General features: G+C 27.9%; 1 protein-coding gene across 1 annotated transcript in view; it reads right to left on the reverse strand.

Moving 5' to 3' along the window:
* LOC103308996 overlaps positions 1 to 10,826 on the reverse strand; it is a 19,051-nt gene extending 8,225 nt beyond the window's left edge. Inside the window, exons 1-11 of the mRNA XM_008183425.3 lie at positions 10,444 to 10,826; positions 7,621 to 7,727; positions 5,879 to 5,969; positions 5,566 to 5,754; positions 3,998 to 4,067; positions 3,778 to 3,922; positions 3,309 to 3,381; positions 3,042 to 3,223; positions 2,790 to 2,958; positions 2,409 to 2,588; positions 2,057 to 2,213 (exon numbers count right to left, since the gene is read on the reverse strand). Of these exons, the coding sequence (XP_008181647.3) occupies positions 2,057 to 2,213; positions 2,409 to 2,588; positions 2,790 to 2,958; positions 3,042 to 3,223; positions 3,309 to 3,381; positions 3,778 to 3,922; positions 3,998 to 4,067; positions 5,566 to 5,754; positions 5,879 to 5,969; positions 7,621 to 7,727; positions 10,444 to 10,630 (1,550 nt within the window). The 5' untranslated portion in view covers positions 10,631 to 10,826. The remainder of the gene's footprint in view (positions 1 to 2,056; positions 2,214 to 2,408; positions 2,589 to 2,789; positions 2,959 to 3,041; positions 3,224 to 3,308; positions 3,382 to 3,777; positions 3,923 to 3,997; positions 4,068 to 5,565; positions 5,755 to 5,878; positions 5,970 to 7,620; positions 7,728 to 10,443) is intronic.
* Between the last annotated feature and the right edge of the window lie 5,399 nt (positions 10,827 to 16,225).

Genomic DNA, 16,225 nt, shown 5'->3' on the forward strand with positions numbered 1-16,225 from the left:
TTTTGGAATGTATATACACATCATTATTGCATTAACAACTGAAAATTAAATGTTACGTAATAAATCACCACAAATTATATCCAGAGAACACAAAGTCACATAATCAGCGATGGAGATTTCTTTATTGCTGTTTGCAGAAGCGTCCAATAGCTTATCCACCAATATGCGTGAGTGTTTGTTTATGGAATGATTGTACATGTCTAATGTCTTGAAGTGAAACGTGTTGGTGAGGAGTTTCCGTCGATTATGCCATTTCTGACCTGTATATAATATTACAGATAGGTAATGTCTGTTATCAGTCCTGTAAAGAATACTTTTAAAAAGTACTTGAGTAAATAGGCACTCAAAAACATTTTTTTTTAAGTATTTAAGATACTACTCAAATATTTTAATTATATAGTATTTCAAATACTACTCAAATACTCTGAAAAAGTATTTGGAATACTATTCAAATACTTTTGGTTTTTTAAAGTGGGTTTCTAACTATCGTAATATAAACACATAGGTAGTAGGTTGTCTAATAGTTAGCTAATAGTTTAAAGGGAATATTGTTATTCAATAACTATTTTCGGAAATCTGGTTTTCACAAACCTTCAGGCTTCAGCTAACACAGAAATACAGAATACTAAATAAAACTATTATTCTATTATTGTAGTTGACAATAATATTTTTCCAACCAATTATTTCAAATAAAAATAAAATGTTCGATATATAAAACCAAAGTATTCATACAAAAAAGTATTTATACAAAAAAAAGTATTTAAAATACTATTCAAATACTTCATGCTGAAAGTATTTAAAAGTTATTCAATACTTAAAAAAGTATTTGAATACTTTTACTTAAATACTTTACAGGACTGTATATTTATATTGTCTAGTGCTGACCAGAGATATTTTTTTCGCGCATTCCGTAAACCAGTAATAAACAATGTAGCTGTCTATACTTGTTGGTCCGTAGTACACACGCCTTTGTCACTAAAACAATGTTCAATAGTAGTCTAGTACCTAGATATAGACATTTTTGGAAAAATTTAGTATTAATATAGGTACAATGGTTTTATCGTATTCTGTTGAGCAGGTCTCGAACACGTGAATATACCGAACTACAATTTCGGTGTTATTACACTTTGAATACTTTGAATGAAAATAATTAATGACCACAAAATATAATGTTTAAAAACCCAACGTATTCCACAATATATATTGGTTTATATTTTTCAGATGCGTCTAACAGCTAATTCACTAATATCAGTGAATGTTTGTATGTTGGAGGAATATACAATATATTCAATATTGTCTAATGAGTAATGACTTGAAGCGATCAATTAGTGTTGCCAACACTGTGTTGACAAGGAACTTCCGACGGTTTTCCATTTCGAACCTTCAAAGTGATATTATCATAATATTATATCTTTTGTTATCCGTTTTACTGTAAATATTATACTACCCGTTTTGTGACTTTATATAATTTGTGTTTTTAACACATTTCTTACATTTTTAAGATTGGTATACAGTTACAGCGACGAATCAATAATTTATAAATTTAAGAATAAATTACATCATACATTTTTGTTAACACATGTATGTCTTCTGATGCAAAATCGAAAATTTAGTGACTTCACGTGTTTGTGTTTGATAGGTCAGAGCAGCGAAGTAGCAAGGGAGCACTGGGTGAAAGTGCTTCCCCTCGATTTTTTTTATAAACAATTGTATCAGGTATAACAATTGTTACCACTTCAGTGATAAGTATTCCAGATCTAAAAAAACTAAAAAAAATATTTAAGAGCTCCCCCCCTCAAAAAAAAATACCCGTAAGTTAGGTTAACTCAAAATTATAAATGTATTATATAATATAAATATGTATATGATAACTAAAACAATTAAACATTAAGTACTTAAAAACTAAAAAAAATTTAAGTTAAACCTTGGTAACCTTTGGTAAAGAATACATAGATATATATTATATATACACATAATGCCAATGACCGTTATTTTCACATAAACAAATTCGTCAAATGACTACTAACTATAAAATATTCTATACATTTTAAATTACTAAAGTGGACGAAATATCACTTTTGGTAGTGACTCTATTCTTATAAGTAATTGCATACTAATTTTAATGTCTTCTTTGCATCCCGAAGATACAATCTTCGCATTTCGTAAGACGGTCGATACGACAGTTTTCATTTGATTCATAGCATACTTTTGTCCTAAAACAATATTCAATTAAAACGATTAACATAATTTGTTTTATTTTTTTGTCAATAATCTTAGCTCAGTATTAGAAAGAAACATTTTTTAATAACATTTTCGTTACACGCATAGGTATACCGTACGTATGTATACGAAAATACTTAATTATTTTATCTTTTGAATACTGTATAAAATAAGAACGTTTAAGTTACCAATGCAATTTCTTGCACCTGCGCTGAACGGTATGTAACCAAATAGAAATTTTGATTTATTGTCTTCGTCTAAAAATCTTTCAGGAATAAAGTCTTCAGGTTTTGGAAAAATGTTCTCATTCCGGTGTAAAATATAGGGAAATATCACCATTGTTGTCATTGGAGGAATTTTATAGTTTTCTAGGGAAAAATAATACTAACACACTGTTACATAATAATTATTATATAAAACACGAAACATCAGGAATTAATTATAATATATTTAAAATATGTCCGTTGGCCGTTAATATATTATTGAAACATGTGTTTATACCGCCAAAAGTGTCCCCACATTAGTATATTCGTTATACCGCGATAATTTTAAGTAAGGTTCATACTTACCGAGCTGTAAAGTTGTTTCTAATTCTCTCGTAAAACTCGGTACACTTGGATAAAGCCGGAGTGATTCTTTAATGACTGCATCTAAATATCGCATTGCATTTAAGTCTTCCATTGTTGCGTCTCGATCAGAGTCACCAAATATACTATGTAGCTCTTCTCTAGCGCGATCCTTAAAGTTACTGTTTTTTTATTTAAAATGTAACGAGCACTTAAAAACGATGTAGGTATAAGAATAAAAAATACACATCTTACTTGAATATCTTGGTGCATCCCCAGCAATAAAAGAGTCATCGTCATCGATATGGAAGACGTGTCGTGGCCCTCGAAGAGAAAAGTGTCTACTTCTTCCCGAATGTCTTTGATGGTCATTTGATCCGGGTTGTCTTTCAAAACGTCCAGAAGTAAATCCAAGAACGATTTCGTTTTTCTTTTTTCTAAACGATTAACAAGAAAGTATGCACTTTTATCAAACTGGAAATAATTTAGACAGGAGGATTGATAATTATAATTTGTACGTACCAGCTGGTTTGCTTTCAGGCTGCACAATTGTATTTCCAGAAGTTTTTAACAATGATTGTTTACGTTTGATAACCTATAATAATAATTAAAGACAATTCAGATTATGGCATTTAGTAAGTCGATAGAATAACTATAAACGCGACCCAACTCTATTGCATTATGTCACAACCTCCGCAATGACAAAAGCATAGACAGTAGACACCCATTATAGATTTCGTGTTGACTATTCCGCGTTTTCAACAGTACAAAGAAAGTGGTATACTGGTATTTCTTTCGTGTTTCTCGAACGGATTTGGATTTATTTAAAAATGTAATATATTTTTTTTGGAAAAGTTACGGAAATTGTTTGCTAAATTTTAAAGAATATCGGTTGTTATTTGGTGGAATCTGAAAAAAGAGAAAGCCAACACTGCAACTAATGTCCACGCTGTGGTCATAATAAAAGGTCGCCACATATAAAACTATATACATTTTTTAGTATACAAACACTATCGGTAAAATCGTGTAACACTCTAATTGATTTAAAAAACGATCGACCACTCTCGCTTATTCTATAGATCAGATCATTCCAGAGCCAAAATTTGAAAACTCGATCAATCACTGATCTGCAAGCACTTTAAAAATAATAATCGTAAATTAGTATTTTGTAGTATTGCCACATACAAATTAAAATATATGTTACTTTTTACCTTTTAATAGAATAGACGTATTGAATGGATTTCCCTTTTTGAGCATTCATTTCAGTTCCCATAATTGTTTCTAAGACAACAAATTAGTTTATTAGGATTTTGTAGTTAGGTAAAATCACCGAAATTGAAAATAAAAGAGTAAATATGCTAAGACTTATCGATCGTTTGATTGGTCTAATATAGAGGTAAAGAATAGACATATGTTTTAATGTGTTTTGGCAGTTTAAGTTTGAGCTTTAACTCATTAGTAATTAGTTTATATTTTAGGCTAAAGAGTAAAGACTTAACAATATTTATCAATTATTATAAACTATACATTTATTATATTGGATATTGAAATATTCGCCAGTCACCTGTGTGGTCATATATTTGTAAATATTATGTTTTATCACTTTTACGGTACTTATAAATTGAATGGATCACTGTGTAAATTTTAATTCAAAGATATATTATCATTGAATACGAAAAAAAGATTCTGAGCGGAGACGGTGTTTCAGCCTAGAATATTTTATATTATAATATTAATATTGTTATCGGTAAATGTCTGCCAATCATCCCAATATTATTAATGATTTTTTGGTTACAGAATATGAACTACTTATGATGGACCTATTAATACATTTTACCCTTACCTATAAAAATCTAACATATTATACATTTTTAAATACAAAATAATTTGAAAATTTTCATGAATTTGATGAACTTTTAAGCTTTTTATCCAAGCAAATCATTTTTTATTAACATGTTTTATAAAAAAAAACAACAATTTAGGAAAGAACACTACTCTGCGAGTGTGCATGCTACATTCCCGATTTCTAAAACGTGTTTTAAATTCTTAGTACTACGCAATAAACTATAATTCTAAATACAATTGTAGCATGCTATAAGTGTGACTCAAATCTAAGATTTTATGTTTGAAAAAATATTTTTTTAGGCTTTATAAAATATTATGTACTATTCTTTATATTTATATTATACAACTAGGTTCAAGTGAAACGTATACATAAATAAAAGGCGTGAATTATAATCGATAATTTTACAATTAAAAAAATTCAAAGTTGCTATAGGTACTTTTAGTTATCTATCGTAAATTTTTTGTTGAATACATTAATTGATATAGGTACTTGGTATAATTTAAGTTATACCATGTCATTGTATCTATCTACTTATTATAATCTTATTGATAATAGGTATTATAAGGTCTATCAATCAATAATTTAAGTAATTATTACTCATAAATTATTTTATGGATAACCTACCTACATTTATTTTATTTGTTCTCAAATATTCTAATATTCATTGAAATGTGATTAATTATTGATTTTTTCTTTCAAATACATTGGTGGATACTTATTAAACAATAAAAAAAAAAGAAATATCTTTTTTAACTCAATAAGAATTTTTGAAGAAAATTTGTATAACACACGACTTTCAAACAGGTGACCTAACCCGTCAAATTCTACTATTATTTATGTTTATATATACATATAATCGGTTAGGTTTGTCAAATGCGAAATGTCTCGGAAAGTCACGTTGAACTTTTAAAAAAATGCAATAAAAATAATTACCACAGATGATGTCTAAAGAACATAACGTCACGTATTCCATGACGGAGATTTCTTTATCGTCCTCACACGCTTCCAAGAGCTTTTTTGTAAATACCTTTGCATGCTTATTGACGGCAGGATTGTACATGTCTAATGTCTTAAAGTGAAAAGTGTTGGTCAGTAGCTTCCGACGGTTTTGCCATTTCAAACCTAAAAATCAATATATTTGACATGATATAATAGATATAGCTATCTGCAATATACCCATCTTATGCGTATGATTTTTTTTATCATATAAGTATAATTTTTAATTTACGTAAATAATTAAAAATACCTGAGCTCAATAAAAGGCCGTCATTCAGCCATGGCTTCAACATTTTATACTCGGGACCTTTGTTTATGTACTGTGTACTGGATAACAGAATCTATTCAACAAAAAACACGCCGGTTTTATTCAAATATTTTACGTAGGAGGTTTCTGATAATTAAAAAAACATAGTCGATTAACTACCAAAACAGTGTCATGTTATATGGCAAGCTATTTCTAGAAAATCCAGAATCTAGATTTCGATAAAATTAATTTAGAATTCTTTTTAATTTCATATTTCTTTTGTAGCCAAAGTTGGAGGGCTCAAATGTGGTCAGTTTTTGTGTTTTTAATTCTTATACTATTGCCCGACAAGGGTTTACTTTTATATATTTAAACTTCCTCAAATTATTTTTTTTCATCATATTATTACTCATTATACTCGTTGTTCAGATGTTTGTTAATCATTATTTTTTTTATTTAACTATAACTCATGTAGAATAAATCAACTAACGAACAATATGGTTATAAATCGTTTGTATATTTACACATAATATGTGTAAAAAAAATTGTATTTATAAACATTATCATTAAATAATGATAACGTTTATAAATACAATTTTTTTCTTAATACCTATTTATATGTTTGTGTTTATCTTATCCTAGGCCTTGAAATAAATCAATGAACCGTATATTATTTATTTGATTCGTGCACATCAATATCTCCATTTTTATTGAGCCTACTGTGATATTTGCATTACGAATAAAATATAGTAAGTACAACAATATATAGGTAATACATATTCAGTGTAAATAATTCGTATTTGTGTTAATATAACTATATGATATGTATATCTTGTAAATTTTTATTTTGAAAATTATACACCCTGTATATTAGAAATGTACATAATATATTTGGTAAAATTAGCTGAATAGATAATGTCTGAATCATTAAATGATTTATAAAAAAAATTACAATACTAAAATATGAGCCTAATCAAAGAGCAGTACAGCGTAGAGGTGCGCGATTATTTTTTTTCTTAAATAATTGTTTTTTAAATATTTGTATTGATTTGTATTATAAATTATAATTGTTAATGGAACATACGTGAGTCGATTAATTGATCAATCGTGAGTCGATTAATCGATTAATCGATACTTATCGTTATATTTTATCGTGTTTCATTAATCTGTGATATTACACAGTACACACAACAGTCGATTTTTTAATTGTTAACCGATTGGCTGATTAATCGATTAATCGATCTTGCGATTAATCGATTACCTATAATTTTTAAAAATAATCGATTTAACGATTGTTATAATCGCGCACCCCTAGTACAGCGTCGGCAGTTAAATAGTGAGTAGGTATATTAAGTGGTAAAAAAAAATAAAAACATAAATAAATTTCAGGTGGTACTAGGCGTACCTACTATATGTTAACGTCTTAAAAAATCTTGAGGCCATTGGCGCTTATGTCTTCCTGTTGAATTTCCAAGTAGTCTAATTGAGGATAGATTTGCGATAAATGGGTTTGAGTGGTCATATGAAATGAAAATAATATTATTATCGAAAACATTGATGACCTTGAAAATCGTACTTTATTTACTATTTTGTTTTTTTATTCGTGTTTTAGATATAAATTAACGTTGAAATAATACGTATCTACATAATCGATACAGAGGAATGGGCACGGGATAAAACATATCTAATATCTGTAGTTACGTTTTTATCTATGCTACATATTATATTTATTAAAATGTACTCACTTTTATGTCATCTGGATCATTTAACAATACATATGACCGTCCAGTAATATTGCAATGAACAACTGGACCGTTGTTTAGAAATATTTCCATGAAGAATGGCAATAAATCTAAAATTGTTAAGTAGGTAATTAAAATAAAGACGAGTCATTTAAACACAAAATACAAACAACTATATTATTTGATTGGTACCAAAAGCTAAATATAAAAAGTATTTTCAATTTCGTGTAGGTTACCTATAATATTATTCTAAATACTATACATATATATATACAATAATTGTGTTATAAAAATGTTTAGATTATACTCATAATATAATGTAGCGGAACTTTATTAGGATTTAGTTCGTTTGAGTTCAATTAGACCGATAAAGGATAAGAAAAAATTAGTTTATTTTGCTAAAACAGTATTGGGTATTTGTTTTAATATTATGGAAGTCATACATTTTTATTTCAAATAAGTGTGGATAAGAAAATTCGATTTTTCACAATAAAACGTTTGTGTTGATGTGTTGTAACATCGGATTTTAAAACAATGAATAAATTGAGCCATCGACTTTGAACGAGGCTCGGTGAAAATTACGTCTGCTTAAACTTTTTAATTTCATGAATACTTTTTTATAGTTTCGTTTACGATTAGAGCAACTATTGAAAAAATCAAAAAACTACCTCCCCCGAGTATCACCGACTAGACCTTAAACAAAAAAAGTGTATCCATAAAAAAAACACTGTACGTTCACAATTCGTTTGAAATCCGAAAGAGCGAAGCAACAAATTATATGAATCCAGTTTAAATTCATAGGTACTTATTATTATGACAAACTTGAAAATGTGTGTTGTGATAGGTTGTCAAAACGTTGCTTGCTGCTAAAGAATCAATTGCTAATAAAAAAATATATCAAAAACAAACCAAAACGTTCAAGTAAACTAGAAAAATTCAAAAATAGTCAAAATGTATAAAAAAAAATGTTAGGCAATAATGCTGAATTATCATTATTTTAGTTTAGTTTGTCGTTAAATCGACGCCTCAGCTTTTTATCTACGTAAATGATGTCCAAGCTAAAATTAATTGTAAGAGTCGGTAGAATTCGTCGACTGATAGGTTAGAAATTAGAATCACGGATAACCGTTGTAATATTATATTTTAGGAACTAACTATGCTAACTAACTATGTCTATAATCATATTGCAATTTGCAATCATCATTGTAACGGAAATATAATTAAGAAATAAGCTTAGTATATTTACTGTATGAGTATGCAGTTAATTTAATTAATTAATTATAATTTTAATCAGATGACTCATCTGTTCCGGAATTTTAAAAACATTAAAGAAATATAGATAGTATAGTACATTTTAAATAAGCCAATAGTTGATTGTAGAAACTTATAATCTGTGGAATTTATAGTAAAAATTTAAAACCGTCGTTCTGCAAAACAAATATAATATGTAAGACGAATCGTGTACACTACTTATTAAAGTTTTATTTCATTTGAATTTCTATAAATTCAATGTAGTATTACTATAGTGGCCAGTTGGTAATAACTACTCTTAAATTTTAGAATAATGAAATTAAAACAAATTTTTATCATTCGCGTAAGTTGGTATTGGTACAAACATCGTCATATTTTCATTATTTTTCAAAAACATTTTGCATAGGTATTATTTAATTTAAATTTTAAGTTCACATGAATATAGATATTATACTTAATAGTATAATATTATTTAATATAAACTTAGCGTTGATTACACGTATGCAATTTACCAGCAGTGCGGTATGCATAATTCATTACTCCCAGATGTACCTATTTATATACATAATTAAACATAATATAGTTCGTTTGGTGATGCATTTTTATCAACTGAGTAGTGATCTATGGTCCATGTAACAAGTATACTAACGGGCAGCTTTCGATGCAAAGGATGGTTATTACAGAGTTATTTTATGGACGATGGTTCATTGTTGTTATGAAAAACTTGAGTTTCAATAAAGCCAAAAAAAATTCATTAAAATTGAATAGCTTAAAATAATTTAAAGATTAGTCTAAAGAAACATGGATTATCCCGTGAAATTTAACGGCGAGTGCAGTTTTTAATATTTATATAGGTAGGTACATACAAATTCCATTTTGAAAATATTGTCGTTCAACAAAAAAAAATAATAAATTTAAAATTATGTAAAAAATCACAAGTTTTTTGATAAATGTTATTTAAAGATCATATTAAGTTATGTTTAAATATTTCGAGTTGTATAAATACTAACATTCTTTCAAGAAATAAAAACATCAATTAGGTATTTAAACTATCGCCTTAATCGTCTTACGTAGGTACCTAGGTACGTAAACAAATCGTTATACCTAATATACATTAATTACATCAACATTTTCAAAAATAATCATTTAACTAACAATTTACTGCAAACAAGAGACACTCCACCTAATATAACACGTATTCGAGTAGAAACCTTATTACTATGTATTAATGCGGTATTCTCAAAAATTTCAAAAATTAAAATTTGTTCAAATACATCACAAAAAGATAAAATGAGCATGCTTGGCAGTCCACAGCACTTTTGACGTACAAAAATGTACGCATTGTTCTACTATACAACTGTATAGGTAGTATAATTATTATGATCTTATCTCCATGCTTTAATAACATTATAGTTAGTAAAGCACAAAATAACTTTTCTCATAGATGTATTGCCTTTATATGTCTATACCAGTTATTGCATAAATGTAGTAAACATTTACTTAAATCTATACTGTTATTATAACATCGAGTATTTTTGAAAAATAAATGATATCGCTTTCATTGATCGGTAGTACCTCTAGGGTGTTTCATCGCGATGCTGCACGAAAACAGAAGTTCGCTCCAAAGGTTTTTCGTGACGGACGGCACGTGCGACGATATCTGGCGGTATTCCAGTGGTTTCCGGAGTCGCGACCATATCGCGTACGATATCAAAATCGCCAACGGGATCAACACGAAGTTGTACACGTTGGTTTCCAACATGGTCGGTTTGGCGTTAAATGACTGTCTGACGAATCGGACACGGTTTTTCGCGGGAAATCGAAGCGAACGACGACGACGACTCACGAGCGTGTAAATAATACGTTCACTCCACGCGAGTGCGGAATAACTCGACAACCGATGGCGCGTCAGTAGGTCACAATATTATTATTGCTGTGGTCGTCCAGTCGGGCGGCGTTCCTCCCTCCATCGCTGCTGAGGAGGTACACTGGAAAGAAAGTGAGAGTGAGAGAGACAATAATAGTTTCATTTTTAGCACAATCGGTCCAACTGATTGCGTAGCGCCGAGGTCGTGTGTATTACATATACCTGTACCTGGATGCCTGGATAGAATGATATTGATAATATTTCATATTATTACTGTTATTTTTATAATACCTATGTACATCGTTTTGCCGTCAGTATATTATTGTAAACGAAATATAATACAATGTTTGTTTGGTAGATAGGCAAAATGATGAATTAATATATTGTCCGAGTGTATTTTGTGATATTTTATCGATCGTTTAACTTTAATAATTACGTAAAAAGTAAACATAAAAATGAATACCTATATGTTTTTCTTTGTAAGCTGTAAGTCTAGAAACGACCGGAGAAGTGCAACTCATGTCTAAAAATTGGAAGTGTTTCCCACGCATATTATTCTAAATTACGTGAAAAAAAATCTATGAACTGATAATGTATAATCCCGACACGGGATTATATGGAAACAAACAATGTCATTTTAAAACAGTTAAACAATTTAAACAAATACTACCTAATAATATATATTATGTTACGTTTAAAAAACATCGTGTTGTAAATATTTCAATTTTTAGAAGATACGTTTTGAACAAATGTCGATGTGTTTATTCAAGCACAGCACTTTACGTTATACGTCTGTTTTGAAAATTAATTATCGATTTCAAAATTATGAGCCAATTACATAATTATTTTTTTTTATGCTTACAATGTCCTTTCAGATTTTTACACATTATAACATATATTTAAAATTCCTCCCACCTATAATGTCACTTAATAATTATTGTGTTTCATCATATTATTATTTTATAAATTACCTATCGTTACTTTGCACATGTACCTACACAAGAGCAGCAATCTTCGAGTACGGATAAACCTTACCTATGACGTAGGTATATGTGTAATGTGTTTTCATTTTTTTTTGCGTACAACAGTGGTTTCCAAACAGTTCTGAACGACAAATCGTTATTAATTCTATTCTGATTTGGGATGCACTTATTTATAACATTATGCATTGTACTATTGTTACTATTTACACGATATATTTGCATTTCATTTAAATTTAGCGGCGTAAATGAAGTTTCGTCATCCGCAAAAGACAACGATATAACAATATAAAGGTAGGTACCTATATGTTATTATCGCGTTCAAATGATCTATTATTTTATATTGCCCAATGGTTATAAGTTATAATTTGTCTATAAATATATTTTGCGAAGCAAAAATGAAGGCTATAATAATAATAATAATAATATTAATGTACACAGCAGTCAAAGTCCAAGTTCAGTGTAAGCATATTATATTATTATAACATCATGTGTAACAATAAAAAAGTGTGGGCATTTTATTTTTACTGATATCATGATAATAATAAATTATAGAGTTCCTCCATTTTCCTTTTAAAGTTTTAACGCAAAATGTGTTATATCACGAGTGTTTTATAAATACTTTGACAATTTTTTTATCACTAAATACATAATCGGACCGAGATAAACCTATATCACATATATATCACACACTATTAAATGTCGTATATACTATAAATAGTATCACCATATCACATGCCGTTTATAATCGTTTAAAATAATAATGCGTTCGTATTTGAATACAAAGTTGAAAGTACAAACGGTCGTGTTGGGACATTAGAAGAATATTTAAGGAAAACAATAATATTGTCTTGCTCAAAATAATTTACTCCGTTGTAACAATATTGAATATACCTCTACATAATAATATATAATCGGTAGGGATTAATCTTTAAACTATGCCCATTTGTTTTAAATAATTGTTCTACGTTTTAGATTCTAAACATTTGGTTAACAGCTGTAAGGTTAGGGTGTTCGGTGCATTTGTTACTCCGGTCATTGACCTAACCTTGCATAACAACAATGATATAATCGTTCAAAACATCATTAAAAAAAGAAGGGGAAGTAGGTAACCACTCTCTTAGTCTCGTAATTGTGAAGTAACCCCGATAGCAAATTATCGACTAAAAATATTATAATATTATTATCATTAAAAAATTTCTATCAGGGAATTCACAGTAATATTATATATGTTAAATTTGAATTCAATGATTCATCATTACATATGTAAACGAATCTTAGCGAAGACTACCGAAGACGTTCTGTCAGGTTAATTTATATTTATTATTCTATAATATATTTATATAGCTATTAAAGTAATTTATTTATTTTACCATTAGTAGGGTTAAGGGTAGGTTGAATTAATTTTTGCTGAAAACATTGCATTTGATAAAGTCATTGTGTATATAAAATATTATAATAGGTAATATATAATAAAAGTTACATGTTAGCATGAATAATATTTTTGATTATATCAAAATAACTGAAATCGTTATTAATTGTTTAAATGATTTTGTTCAAATTTGACCATAAAAAATTCAACATAAAAAAAATCATGTTTGTGTATATTTAATAATTTAAAATAGTTATAGAAAAAACTTACTAGTAACCTGGTATTAATCTTTCAAGGTTTTTGATCGAGTGAACAATTTTTTGTCGACAATTATGGAAAATAAAATGAAAAATGTAAAAGATAAAAAATAATATCAATTGTCAAATATTTCAATAAGTGTCAAAATATTTTAAAAATTTTATCATGTATATAAATTACTAAAATAAACATTTTGTGAAAATTTCAAGAATCCATAAGATCATTCTTTTTTCTAGATTTTGTCAAAAACTGGGTTTGAGTATAAAAATTCCTGTTAATTCCTCATTTTTTCCCCAGATTATTCGGAAAATACTGGTCATTTTTACCTTTGACCCGTCAAAGTACCAACGAGATCGAATTTGCTACCAGAAGCCACCCTCAAATATTAATTCATTCATTAATGAGAGTTTAAAATATTCTCTCAACATGCTGAAATGAGTTCGAAATTTAAACACGAACTATATTGTATATTTGTTGTTTAGTTAGTACCAAAATTCGGTGCTAATTATAAAGAAATATATGCCATTTTTTTTTAACAAAATCATTTCTGTTATTGTAGGTTTTTTAAAAATAATTTCAACTTTGAGTGGTTTTTGATTGAAATGATTTATTTTACTAATAAAAAATAATTTATTGTGGTAATCTAAACTATGATATAATATGAGTTTGCAAATGAATCTAAATTATTTATTTTAAGATTCAAAATAATTATAAACGTTATGGGTTTGGTTTCATTAAAGCCATAAAAGTACATTAATTACAATTTTAATGATAATTAATAATGAAAAATGGATTTATCTGTTTTTTATTTATAATATATAAATTAAGTATAAGTATACACACCTATAATATGTACCATCTTTGTAACGTGTTTAGAGTTATATCGTAATTTATTTTCTTTCATTACTTGATAAAACAACTGCGTACATCTCGCATCTACATCTATATATATTTTGAGTGTAGGTTTTTGATAAGCAACAATGTATAATAATATAATCTATTATATTCGTTGAATTGTATCAATTAATATTTTTTAATTTTACATTAGATCACGAGTTTGGCGCTTGATAATACAACAACGGTATTGCATTTCAATGATTTTATTTAAATATAAATTATATGAATCTCTGGAGGACACCACACCAAAGTTGGTTAGAATATTTGCCTCTCGGATGGGGGAGCGTAGCAGAAAACACGTCCACGTACCGATCGATAATATAGTGTAATATTATTATTAGGAAGTGGTTTTCGAAATAAAACGTATCTTCAGATAAATCAGATAAGGAAACTTCGTTTTCCAGAACTTCTCGTTGCTTATTTTTTTTCTCAAAACATTTTATGCCATAAAAAAACTAACGCTATGACCTAAAGTAACGTAAGCAATTTAGTTACGGGTTTTTATATTTGTCGTAGAATATTTTTTTCGCGAGCCAGTGGAAACAGTGTCCTCACTCAAAAACTAAGATAGGTACCTCTATACAGTTGTGGCAACTCGTAACACTAGAAAATGGCGCTATTTTACAATAACTATGAAATGTATGATTTAAGTATCTACACTATTTCCTAAAAGTTATCACAAAAACGAGAGAGTACTGTGTTGAGGTCGAATCGAGACTGAAACATTTTGATAAACAATACTATGATGTAATTTTGGCGGTATTTACTTATACTAGCTTATAATTCTCGAAACGTATTTGATTTTCCTTATTTGTAAAAAATATGTCACAATATAATATAATTATAATAAATTAGTGTGTAAAAATAAAATGTTAAATGTATAACGTATAAGTTACCGAGTACCTACGTTGCTTTATTTTCTCTAAGTTCGAGGCCACCCAGATAGCAATGAATAATATGTATTAGCATATAAAGTCATACTTACACAAATATTGTTAGTTATAATATTATATTATGTATAATTACTGAATATTATTTTTAAGTCTAATATCTACCAAATGTCTGATATTCAATAAACTTACATCATATTATATCTATACTATAAATTTGTACGATGTACCTACAATATTAGAACGTATAGAAAATCAAAGGGTACAAAAAGTATTGTTATAAGTTATAACGTCAAAATTTGTTTAAAGGCGGGTGAGGGGGGATTAATTAAATGAAACTTAATTTTTTTAACCCAATCACTTAGTTAATTTTCTAATTACTTACATAACTTAGTAAAATGACTAGATATAAAGTATCCATTGCTATTATTTTGGTTCTACTAGTTAATTTAAAATAAATATATGTTAAGTTAAAATCCTTTCATATATATCTATAAAATAAAAGTTGGAAAATAATTAGTCCTTGATAAAGTAATATTAATTTGACACTAATGTGTAATAGGTAGTTACCTAAGTGACTATAAGTACTATACACTGTAAAGCAGGTGAGCCAGAGCCCAAAATAGGAAATAATAATAAGAAAATAAATATTAGAATTCATATTTAACGAGTGTTTGATGATCATTAAAATATTTGAAAGGCATACAATAAGTAACAACCATGTGGTGATTAAATTAAATAAATCAACTTAATTTTGTCTTAGTTAAGTTAATATTTCCTTCCATATGGCCATAAATAGTAACTTAAAATTTTCAACGTCGATTTAATTCGACAATTTTTTTTAATTGGTTTAACCATGTTTATAATATTATATAGGTATATAATATTGTCTATTGATTATTAATATAACTATTTCGTTTTTAAAATTTTTGGGAAAAATAAGTTAATACAAAATAATTTAAAATTCAATGCCATTAAGTATTAACAAAATCAATACTTGTTAAGAGCATAAATACAATTAGTAGCATACACACTATATTGATATCAATCTTAAATAAAGAAATATGATATATGACATATGAATAATAATATG

Source organism: Acyrthosiphon pisum, chromosome A2 (genome assembly GCF_005508785.2).
Source record: "Acyrthosiphon pisum isolate AL4f chromosome A2, pea_aphid_22Mar2018_4r6ur, whole genome shotgun sequence".
Classification (NCBI taxonomy): Eukaryota; Metazoa; Arthropoda; class Insecta; order Hemiptera; family Aphididae; genus Acyrthosiphon; species Acyrthosiphon pisum.